At 38.3% G+C, this 12,401-nt stretch overlaps 1 protein-coding gene across 1 annotated transcript in view; it reads left to right on the plus strand.

Annotated features, from left to right (window-relative positions):
- Positions 1-12,401, plus strand: part of LOC145492943 (dynein axonemal heavy chain 8-like) — a 69,427-nt gene that overhangs the window by 1,450 nt on the left and 55,576 nt on the right. The window contains exons 3-14 of the mRNA XM_081472321.1: positions 2,455-2,545; positions 2,841-2,983; positions 4,654-4,849; positions 5,707-5,870; positions 6,562-6,738; positions 7,100-7,213; positions 8,248-8,355; positions 8,954-9,202; positions 9,933-10,130; positions 10,205-10,281; positions 10,917-11,016; positions 12,133-12,388. Coding sequence (XP_081328447.1) covers positions 2,455-2,545; positions 2,841-2,983; positions 4,654-4,849; positions 5,707-5,870; positions 6,562-6,738; positions 7,100-7,213; positions 8,248-8,355; positions 8,954-9,202; positions 9,933-10,130; positions 10,205-10,281; positions 10,917-11,016; positions 12,133-12,388 — 1,873 coding nt within the window. The remainder of the gene's footprint in view (positions 1-2,454; positions 2,546-2,840; positions 2,984-4,653; positions 4,850-5,706; positions 5,871-6,561; positions 6,739-7,099; positions 7,214-8,247; positions 8,356-8,953; positions 9,203-9,932; positions 10,131-10,204; positions 10,282-10,916; positions 11,017-12,132; positions 12,389-12,401) is intronic.

Below are 12,401 nucleotides of genomic sequence, written 5' to 3' on the forward strand. Positions count from 1 at the left end.
ACTTTCACTGCAATGACCCTGAATAATGCGGTTTACCGTTACCACTCAATAATGTAAATAACACAACATATACTTAAAAAATCTGCAGTCAACAGTCTGCATTTTACCCCTGTTCTGCAGTCTGTACTTTACCCTCAGTGTGTATTTTACCCCCAGTCTGCAGTCTACGGTCTGTGTTTCGCATTGAAGGCTTTATAAATACAAAGACAACTACAACAACAGCAACAACAGCTACAACATTACAGCAACAAGCTTTAGCTCTTCACAAAAGCAACATGTATTCTTAATGGGCTCATTGGTCATTACCAGTTTGTCTGTTCTTGATTGATCTCTATTGCCTGTCCAATATTTTCCAAGCACTGGACAGGTTACTGCCTGTCCCAATTGATCTTGTAGGCTTACATCTTTCTTTTTCTTCCAACTTTCTTTTCCTTTCTTGTTTTTGAAGACTTCACATGTATGTAAGTACTCAGTAGGTTCTTGATCAGAAATTTAGGTCACGCTTGAAGGTTACCAAGGTCCAGTCCATGATCAAGAGATATCTTTCTTTACATCTTCACTTTTTAAGGAAAACGACCACTTTTTTAAGTTTAAAAGACATGTTTCGACAGAACTTCTGTCATCTTCAGTTGAATGAATGATTACAAAGCAAGTTGAATAATAAGTAGGCAAAAATGCTAATTAAGACAAATAGTAACAACAGAATGTGAAAAGGTGTAAATTAAAAGGATAATTTTAGATTTACATGGTGTAATTGCTGATTGAGGCAAGGTAGTTCTTTTTGAATATGGATAGCCTCCTTTACCTTGAGTTGAAAGCTGGTAGTGGCGTGATCTAAAATATGAAAGCAGTCTATTGAACACAATGAGCGACAACGTTCAGAATTCTGAAGATGTTTGAAGATGTGAGAGGCCCTATCAACGGCTAAGTGCTCACGTACGCGTGTGGAAAAATGTCGGGAGGTTTCGCCGACATAACAGGCATTACAGCCCGCACATGTAAACTTATAAACCACACGTGAACGAAGCCCGCCGGGGATAGGGTCTTTCACACCAAAAAGGTTACCTATCTTAAAGGAAGAAAAAACTAATTTGATGTCTAAATCATTACAATAGCGCTTGATTAAGTGTCGAATCTTCTTCTGAGTGATGACAGAAAAATGGCCTATGTGCGGCAGCTTAAAGTAAAACGTGGGCGAGGTGGTAAGGGGGTAGCCCCGGGGACAATGATTGCTATGGGTCCCAGTGATGCTATGGGTCCCAATCATTGTCTTTCAACTCAAGATAAAGGAGGCTATCCATATTCAAAAAGAACTACCTTGCCTCAATCAGCAATTACACCATGTAAATCTAAAATTATCCTTTTAATTTACACCTTTTCACATTCTGTTGTTACTATTTGTCTTAATTAGCATTTTTGCCTACTTATTATTCAACTTGCTTTGTAATCATTCATTCAACTGAAGATGACAGAAGTTCTGTCGAAACATGTCTTTTAAACTTAAAAAAGTAGTCGTTTTCCTTAAAATCTTTACATGTCTGCTGCTATCTAGAATCTTCACTTTTGTGATAAATATTTTACAATCCAGGCTTGTCAGGAATGTACCGAGATAACTAGCCCTTGGTCTTTTTTGTACCAACTAGGCTGTGTTTGGTCCTTTATACTGTCAAGAGCAAAGACCGATTATCTCCCAGTACAGCCCTTTTTCTTGGCTGAAATAAGATATATACATGTATGTATACATGTAACAAAATGTGTTGGGAGACCACTCAGATCTTGAGTACATATGGAGTTTCATACAGCTCTGTTTTGTAGGCTAACATAAAGTTAACCCACTCATCAGTTAGTTTCAATATACACTGAAGCCTACTAAAATACACGTCAACAGTATGGTCGTGCAAGACGCAATAAGCTGTTGCAACAGACTGTTACAAAACATCTTAAAAAACTGTTACAATCAATCGTTGAGTGTCCGAATGAACTTCTAAAATTTTAAAACTTATGCACATGCTACCTTGAACATGTCAATATTTTAAATGCCAGCATGCGCACGCTGTCAAAACGAAATGCAGTTAATTTACTATATCTAATAATGAACTTTCACCAATGCCAGCATTTGGAAATTAATTTGTTTGATTTGTTTAGTGTTGCCAGCTTCGGTTTAGTGATAATGAAATGCTTCTCAGTCGTGCGTAGGTTGCATCACTTAGTCAGGTTTGAGTAGGGTTCGGCAAGGATCTTCCATTTGATGGTGCAGTGTTGCTGTTTGCTTTTAAGCTGCCGGATGTGTTTGCAAAGTTCTATGTTGTTCTCACGTGTTTCGTTGTTGAACAACACCTGATGGTTTCTAAACCTTGCTTAAGATTCAGTGGTTGTAAGCCCCATAAAAGTTTCAGTTTTGTATACAATGTAAGTATGTATTAATTTAAATGCATCCATGTATTAATTCTCCAGGCAGTGTACCTGATAGACAGCTTTCTAAAGCCAAAAGGAAGGAGAACGTTGCTGTTCTTTTATCAGGAATTTGATCAGCAGGGGCTAAGCAGTAAGTTTACTCCTTCAAATGCTAAACAGTGGACTGGTAATGTAAATCCTTATAACACACCTGTATGCTACAGTACCAGAATACATGTGAATTACATGTAACAGAATCTTCAGTAGGTAGCTCTCAGTGAATACCACAAGATGACTAGCCTTTGCTACCTTTTTAGGAAGAGGGAGAAAGTGGCTGGTTGCAATTAAATTTCATTACATTATAGCGAAATCATGTGATGTTTTTTTCCCATTACGGGAACCAGTGCCTCACAAGTACAAGTGTTGTTTATTGTCAGCTACTGAAGTGCGAGTTCGTTCAGTGCATGCTTCCAAGTCTGGTAAAGTGCTTCTGGTAACTGATGGATTGGAGGAGGGACTAACAGGGACTCTAGTGTACTGTGCCAAATCAGATGCCAACAAAGAACTAAAGATGAGAAACATTGGAGATGTACGTAATTACTAGAGGATATTATGATATAAGTATACTTTTTTGAAATCAAGTACCGAAGTTGAAGTAACCTTTCAATCAGTTTCAGTCATTAACAGTTTACTATGAATTCACAGGTGACTAATTCATTAAGGATGGTGCCTACTTTTGTTAGTGCGCACACGTTCTGTGCATCACGCAAGACATGATTTAAGCGCCATGCACGTGCTAGGATTGGCATTGACGTAATCAACTACGCTACCAAGCACATGACTAAAATGAAAGCAAAATTTTCCTGCTGTGACCGAATCAAGTTTAATGAACCTGTACTTTAAACAGGAACACCAGAAGAGCAGCATATCGCCAACCACTAACTTTTAACCTCTTCTAGCTGAAAACCTGGCTGTTATATGACGAAAATTATATTGAAATCCAACTGTTAACATGTTCCTGCCGATGACGTAGTGCGCACGCAAAACAAGCACGAGATACGCAAATGTTTGACTTACTGGGGAGGTGACAGGAAAAAATGTAACAGGCACCGTAAAAGTTTTCTAAAAAAATGAATAACTTTAAAAAACACGTAGCTATCCCTACATTTTATGCTATGAAATGGAAGTCGCAAGCCTATTCAACACGTGATTAGTTTCTGGTTGTGAGCAAAAGGTATTTAGACTGTATTTTAGCTGAACCAGAGGAAGGCTGTCAGAGACGCTAAGAGTGCTGTTGAAACGATTTTGTTATTAAAAACACACCAAAAATGTTTTTTATGTAACCATTAACCATGCAGTTCTAAGATCTTTATAAATGTGTTTGCCTTTCTGTATGTAAAGGCAAATTCTTCTATGAAGAAATATCCTTTTCTTCTTTTTTTTTTCAAAAAAATGCTGATGTCAGCATTTTTAATGAGATTCAAAGCTAATTATCTTGAAAAAGTGGGTGGCTACCCCCATTTTTTTGTGTGGATTCCAATAGCCCTTGCAAAGATCTACATTTTCTGTGTGGTCCTAACCTGGCGCAAAAACCTTTTGTTTAGTAGGCACCGTCCTTAAGTTGTATTATCTTTTAAACTTGCAAGGCAGAAGCCATCTTGGTTTTTGTATATTTAGCCTGTCTGTTATATCTAAAAGTTTTATGTAATTATGTTAATGATATCTTAGTCAACCATTTTATGCAAAATGACCATATGTAATTTGCTTCCTTTGCTACCATGCATGTATATAGCTATGGCTGTGATATCTTTAGAAATGGGTCACCACAGTAGTAATTCCAGCCAATTTTGCCCTGGCAAATCAGGTCTACATGTAAAAGATTAAAACCTTGCTCAATGGAAGAGAAAATAGTCTTCAGTGAGTGACTTGAGTCCTCACAATTTTTTGGGCAATCTCAAACATTCGGTTAATTATTATTTACTTACACATGAAGTTTTATAAATTATGACTGATTTAAAAATCTGTTTCAGTCAGCCAGCTTCAAAACCAGAAGTTTCATTAACGCTTTCAGCAGGAAGGCAACTGGCTTTCACAGGCAGGCAAAAATTTTTGAACTGAACGTCTTTATGAATAAAACTTTCCCCTAGATAGTCAAACGGGGCGGGGAAAATCATCTTCACAGAAGATTAATTTGCCTGGTGCGCGACCCTAAACGAAACCCCTGGAAAATTGTGACTGACCTCATTTTTTTTTATTTAGGAAGCATGCTTTGGCATGATAAATGTAACAGAAGCAGGATCCCTCATCCCAGCCCTTAGATCACATCTTACTAAGATCTATTTACCGGCTATTAAAGCCATGTCCAGCTGGGGGGAACTTACACAGACTCCACAAGGAAAAAAAGCCAGGAAAGAATTTGTTGAGTCATTAGACAGCTTTGTTCATTTTATTGATGGTAAGACAAGAATATAACCATTCTTATAAAAATTTAGGAAGATAATAAGTAATCTATAACTTGGTAGCACAAGCTTTATTCTAAATAGTGTATGCCATTGACTGAATGTCTTTTTTGTTGTGCTACCTTCTTTAACCCTTCCAGTGAAGCAGTTTAAAACAAAGACATCCATTTCATGAAAAAGCTGGAGAAATTCTTAGTAATTCATTTGTGTTATTACTGTCAGGACAATTCCACTCTTTCATGTAAGTGTGGCCTTTCTTAGTTTTTTCCCCACTGATGCTGATCACACTAATTAATAATTTCTTTAGTTAAAACAAAGGAAATCAAAGCCTTGCTTGTCGTGTGGGCAGCTGAATTTAAAGCATATCTTTAAACATTTTGTTTCTCTATTTATTTCTAGTTTTGATTTTGAATTTCGAAGAAACATCGTGCACTCCAGGCAGAGTGTTATCTCATTTCCAAACACCTCAAAATTTATCAAAAATCATAATGTCTTGCTGCACATATTTTCAACTCTATTCTGAGTGCTTGGAGATGTGAAAGCATCCTGCTTTTTGTGTTTGAAATATTCTTTCAAACAGGTTTTTGAACAGAGGAATATATTCTGTTGACGTCAAATTCCAGATTAGGCCTATCAGCTCCTGTAAAGGGTGTTGAAAGTAATGGATACAAAATTGGTGATTAACCTGAAATATGCCTTTCAAACTTGAACAGATTGGCAATATTGAAGTATTTGAGATAATCAAAAGTATTCCATGTCATACAAGGCTTACAGTGAGAAATCTCACAAGGATTGTTGAGTAACATTGCTAGCCACCAGTTAGTTACCTTGTATGTATTTATGTTACGTTTAGGAGCACATGCTTCAGTGAATGAAGCAATCAAGCTGCACCCTTGTGAAATAATTGATGTGAGTTCTCTGGAGGGGTCAGCAGACTATCAGGCCATAGCAAACAGTCCAGAATTACTGGCTGGACTGGATGAGCTGGTGCACGCCTGGTGCAAACAGATTGAACAGGTCAATTCTTCTTACTAAATTAACATCTGTCCTTTAACAGGTTAAGAGAATTCAAGATGCAGTACCTTTTCATTCCTGGCTTTACATGGCTGACATGAGGAGGCTGATGTTTAAACAATTATATTGTGAGGTCAAGATTTCTATCACATGCTAGTTGACGAGGGCTGTGCCCTCGTCAACGATCATGCGTATGTGCCGTCATCATTTCTCACACGCAGAAATTGAGAGCAAATGATCTCATTGTTTAAGTATAAATCGACTAGTCATTCAAAATTTTGTCTAAATCCTCCTCATAGACACTTAAAAAAATGCAAAGAGGCCGCCATTTGGTTAACAACCACCCACTGCCAGGCTACTCACATTCTCTACAACAAAACAGATATTGAGTAGCATAGCTAATAACAGAACAGCATTTGGAGTAACTGATTTATACTAATGGAAGTTAGATGAAGGTAACACTAACAATAGTGGAACATCCACCCTGAAACTAAACCTTACCCTAACTATCCTAAAACTACCACTCCAAAACTTAACAGTTCAGTTATCCCTTAAATATTTCAATAAACTGGCATGGCTGTTCTTACGAACCTCAAAAGTTACTCCTTCCTTTCTTAGCTTTCAAGTGGTCTGAAATTGTCTGAAATTTCCAGCTCTGTCAAATATCAGAAAATTTCATGTTTATTTTTAACAGGTGCTAGCCGAGAGTGAGCAAATGAGGAGAGAAGCAGATGATACTGGACCTATGGCAGAACTGGAACATTGGAAGATGAGGATGGCCAAATTTAACTCACTGGTGGAGCAAATCAAGGGTGCTGACTGTAAAGCAGTGATAAGAATATTGCTTATTGCCAAGTCTAAAACACTTAAGGTAATCTGAATTGTTGAATTGTAATCTGAACTGATGCTTTCACTGGCCTCAAAGATGCCAGGTTAGATTCAAAATTGTTCATGTTTGTTTCTGGTACGTTTCGCGGGCAAAATGGTATATCTAACCATTTTTGATTTATTGAATACCTTACGTCAACCTTTTGGGCACATACATGTAACCTATATCAAACCGATCCCATCATTTAGTGATAGTCTTTGGTGACAATTCTGGCGCTGGCATTTGAGTGTGCCAGTTGAACTTAACTATAGTACTTACAGACATTCTAGAGGCTTACATTCTGAAAACATGCTTGTAAAGAACTAAGTTAGTAATTTCATTAATTTTTTTGTCATGGACACAGTTTTGGCGTGAGCTGGACTGTCGCATTACGGATGCTGCCAATGAAGCAAAAGACAATGTGAAGTTTCTGTACACATTGGAAAAAGAGTGGGATCCACTCTACCACGCTGACCCGGTGCGAAATTAATATAACACTTAGCTTAATGCAACAATCACTGACTTGGAGTTGATTTTAAATGTTTCCAAGCTGTTATCCGGATGTTAGAGGGGCAATTATAATATTAAGGGTTTATTCCTGTTGTTTCAGTAAAAGAAAGTTCCACTGCTTTTTTGAGGTAACCACAGAGTTCATTTAAAATGCCCCAAGCTTCTATTGGTTATTAGAAATATAAAACCGCAAGTTGATAATATAATAGCCTTAGAAAATATTTTCAAGCTCCTACTGAAACAACATTTTCATTGGTAAAATGAATCGGGGGGGGGGGGGGTGGGGGTACTCCCAAAAAAATTGGGTGGAGGTATGCGGCCCACTTCCCAAAACCCTTATCTTATTTATGACCAAAGTCTGCGATTTTCCCTTCCCTATTTATGACCTGACCAAAAATTCGATACCCCTATTTATGAAAGTTTCGGCCAGCACAGTTTCCCTAAAGATGATTTATGGAGGGCTTTTGATGATGGTCTGATCGATAATAATGGAAACAGAAGTTTTTCCAAAATCGATACCCTATTTCCGACCAAAATAGCTGAAAAACCATACCCTTTGGGGCCACACATAACTATATAGCTCATAAAAGGGAGTATCCCCTCCCCCCGAGAATGAATCTCTTATTTTAACAAATTGACGTCAGTTTTTCATGTGTCTGTCTTGTTATTGATCATGAATTTCATCATAACATAGTCAAAGTACCTGTGGATCAGCAGACTACTTTGACAATGTAATGACGAAATTCATCGTCACTAACGGGACAGACGCGTAAAAAGCTGACGCCAATTTGCTTTTTTTTTACGATACCAAATTGTCAAATTGTCTGCTCTCGCTCGTTGACGCCTCACATAAATTATAAATTCATATGTCCGTCCGCTTATTGACAATGAAAATTAACCAATGAGCGGGCGAGAATTTCTGCAGTTATCGTGAAGAGTTTATTCATACTGATTAGTGCATGATTTATCTCACAGCTATTATCTTCTACTTCCTCTTCAAAGGTTTCAATGATCGACTGTATACCTAAGCTGATCAATGCTATTCAAATGATACACAGCATATCTAGATACTGTAACACATCTCAGAGGATGACATCACTTTTCATAAAGGCAAGCTATGAACCTAAGTGGACTGTAATCAGTATGAGTTTAATGACAGACATCTCTTTCTTTCTCCTTTCTCATTTCAAATAGCACTATCATTGGGTGATGAAGAGCTAATGAACACCACATTAAGATACACTGAAGGCGTTTTACGAGATGTGAATAAACGATAGAAAGAAAAGCTGTGAAAATATTTTTCAGTTTTGCAACATAAAATTCGAATGGGGTATCATTGAATTATTTTAATGCTAGGGGTGATCCCGCGATGGACTAGCATCCCATCCAAGGGGGGGGAGTAGAAATACTCCTAGTCACTTCATTCTACACAGAGATAAGCCAGTGGGTCACTTGGCTCGCATGCACACTTTTGGCACATATTCAAATCTTCAACTAATGAGATGGCAAGCTGTCATTCTACCTTTTAGAACTTTTGTAACGAAAAGTATATGTGCCAAGAAGAGAAAATTTGACTTCTGGTTCGTATTCGTTTCTCAAAAATGTTTGTGCTTAAGCTTTCTAATGTCTCTTTATGCCCAGGTGGTCATCTTTACAGTCTTTAGAATTTCCACAATTGTTTTGACTAGTGGCTCCTGCTATTTTCCAGGTGACAAACCAAATGGTGACTGCATGTAAGAACTACCTAACTGACCAAGGCGTGAACCGCGTGTGGGATCAACCAAGACAACCTCTGATAGAGAAACTCAAGGCCTGTCTGAGGTTAAATCAGGAATATCAGAAGTGCTTTCAACGAACAAAGAGGCGGATCGCCGAGGATCCAACGATGAAACCTTTTGAATTTTCCGAGATGTACATCTTTGGAAAGTTTGACACATTCTGCAAACGTTTAAACCAGGTGCACATATTTGAAGAGCTTTGTCATATATTTTCACACAATTATTGTCTTCCTTCTTTAATTACATGGTGTCCAAACCTGGCCCCAATTGTTCAAAGGCTGGATGATGCTATCCACCGGATAAATCGCCATCCAGTGGATAAGTAGTGTTCACGGAACAAACCAAGCTATCTGCTACATAGTGATTCATCCTGTGGATAGCATCATCCACCTTTCGAACAACTGAGCCAGAGGGACGAAAATAATGAAATCTTCTTTCATTCAGTGTTCCAGTCTTGTAAATTAAACGGTGTTTTCAAGGTAAGGGTTTGTTCCCATAGAACTCAAACCTGATGTGTGTCCACCCATCAGTACATTCTTATGGGCGAATTATTCCTATGCAGTATCCTGAATCTGGGACTGGGAATTTGTGGACTACTCCATATATATTTGTTGTAATCAAAATCTAAAATGTAACCAAGATTTGCATTGTATTCGTACATTTTGAAATATCAGATGTCAGACTATATGCCCCTCCCCCAAAGCGAAGGCTTTCTCCGTCCTTCGTGGGTGGTGGTTTTCCTCTACTTCGGGCGCCGAGCTCGACTGGTGGACGCGACTTGCGGGTTGAAGTTTTGTGTAGTTTTGCTACCTTCTCAAAACCACCACTGTCAGCCTTCGTCCTATTTTCTGGTTTCTACATGACAAAATACTAATATTAATGAAATGAGTCATGCCATTGGTGTTGCAGATTATAGAAGTGCTGAATGCCCTGGAAACGTTCTCTGTTTTGTCTGAGTCCAAGATAGAAGGAATTGAAACCATCTCGAACAGATTCCAGCACATGTACTCTGCTCTAAAGAAGAAGCCTTATGATCCTTTGGACCACAGGAAGCCAGACTTTGAAGCAGATTTCTTTGAATTCAGGCGGCAGATCAGTGATATCCAGGTTTGCAAATTGTAAAGTCTTTCAGTACTGCTATACTGGGGCAGGAAGTAATTTGCGTTTTTATTTGTCGACAGAAACACTTACAAATGTTTATGAGTGGCTGCTTTGAGAAGATTGTCACAATCGCACAGTCTTTAGAGCTTCTTGGCAGGTGAGACAGATGTCTTTTGTGTTCGGGCTGGGATGGGTGAAGGTCCTCGACTATGTTAACTGAAACACAGGCATGTACCTTCCCAAAAGGTGTGGTTTTTGAGACGAGTGTTCGTCATTTTTGTCTAAAATTATTTACTAAATTTTTATTTTTGGTCTTAAGATGAATATTCTTCTCAGGAAACCATGAGAACGTTATTAACATAAGCGCGTTTGTCTCGTTTCATCGGGTCGTTTTATCTTTAAAAGTAAAACAGCGAATGAGAGGTAATAAAAAAGATACAATAAAGCGTGATTTAGCGTCAAAACGATCAGCATTGTGAATTTAATCCTTTCTAAAATCCACGGGGTTTCTTCGGCTGAGAAAAACTAATCTGTGATCAGAACCACAACACTCCTTTTTACGGAAAAAGAAATAAATTGAACATGAGAGACAATCTTCTTTTCACTTAACAAAATGGACAACACCGAATAGGTCTTTTGTCCCTTAATTTCCAAAAGAGACTTGGATACCAAGAAAACACCACCAAATGTAGAGGTTTGTCCGGAAAGCCTCAGAGAAATGTTAGAATAGTGATATATCAAACGTGGTTTATTTAGCGGGTTAAATCAGTGATTTATTTCGATATGTTTAAGATTTGAAAAGCTTGGAATTCCAAGTCTGAAGTCTTCCATTGAAGAGCGGTATGCTTGCCTTCTTCATCACTTCGGCAAGGAGGTGGAAGTCATATCCAAGGTATACTAATGTGAACTGTAGCAGAGTTTTTAGAAATTTTTAGAGATCAAAATGAAATGTTTTTGTTATTCATCACGTGTGTCTTGCCCATGTGGTCTTATTTGCCTCTAAGAAAACTGAATTGTATTTTCTCTATGCAAGTCTATTTACAGGATTAACACTTACACTACACACAGCACTTCTACTATACTTACAGATATACTTGCGCTATACTTACTTCTCACAATTAATACACCACTTACAATGCGTTTATTACAATACAATTATACTAATTAGATTATAGTTCGTCTACTTACAATGCCTTGTCCTCTGTTTCTACATTAATTGTTCGAATTCTTACTGAAACAGAATTTTATGTTTGTTACTTACACTACTTTCAGGGTTAACGACATTAGCACTCGCCCGCTCGCCCAGGCGGGTGTCGTAAGTGTCGGGCTAGCGCAAATCATCAATCACTCGCCCGTTTGGCGAGTGCGATTTTCGTCGCAAGAAATTATTTAAATTGCAAAATAAATACTGCTTTTTACATTCCATTTTGCCGAGAAAATCCCTAAACATAAACTTACCATTTCTATTTTACAAAGTTTTATATTACGAACTTTCTAATAAATTGGCGCTGAAAGGCAACATTGGGCTTCGGCAATAGACAAACATGGCTTCCTCCTAGTGATAATTACATAACGCATGTACTTGAACAAAGTACATGCGCTCGGTGCTTTCACTGCAGGTGTTGGCCGCTTCTCGCTTGAAATTGACATCATTAACAATGGCTTTTAGGGCCTCGATCTCTGCTTGCGATCTCCAAGCTCGTTTGCAGGGCTTTGTTTTCTTTTTCAAGAAGATTAATCCTCTTTTTATATGTTTCCAACTCGGGAAGTATAGCTAAAAGTATGTTGCGTTTCTCTTCAATACCGGAGAGCCTCGAGTTCGTTGTTTCGAAGCACTTTTTGCATCCTGGCTTGTGATGTTGACAGCAGGTCCACAAATCGCAAATCCATACGACAAAATTTCACAAAACAGCATGTATGCTACATAGGATCACACAGAGATGTCAAAGTGACATCCACGTATTATGTCGGTACATGTTCTCCAATGCCTTCCTTTCTATTGCTGCAGATGTACCAACGGAACTGTGAAAATCCCCCCGTGCACCGTGATTTCCCGCCTATCTCCGGTCGAATTAGCTGGGCTCGTCAGCTCATGAGGCGCATTCGTAATCCAATGGACATATTCGAGCGTCATCCAAGTTGTCTGAAGACGCAAGAGGCAATTAAAATTATCTGCCACTTTAATCAGCTGGCAACTGTACTGGTCGAATTTGAAATTCTTTATCACAAAGGTTGGCTTAAGCAAGTGGAAATTGCTAAGACAGGTATGTACTATGC

This window comes from Orbicella franksi, chromosome 7 (genome assembly GCF_964199315.1).
Source record: "Orbicella franksi chromosome 7, jaOrbFran1.1, whole genome shotgun sequence".
In the NCBI taxonomy this organism is placed as follows: domain Eukaryota; kingdom Metazoa; phylum Cnidaria; class Anthozoa; order Scleractinia; family Merulinidae; genus Orbicella; species Orbicella franksi.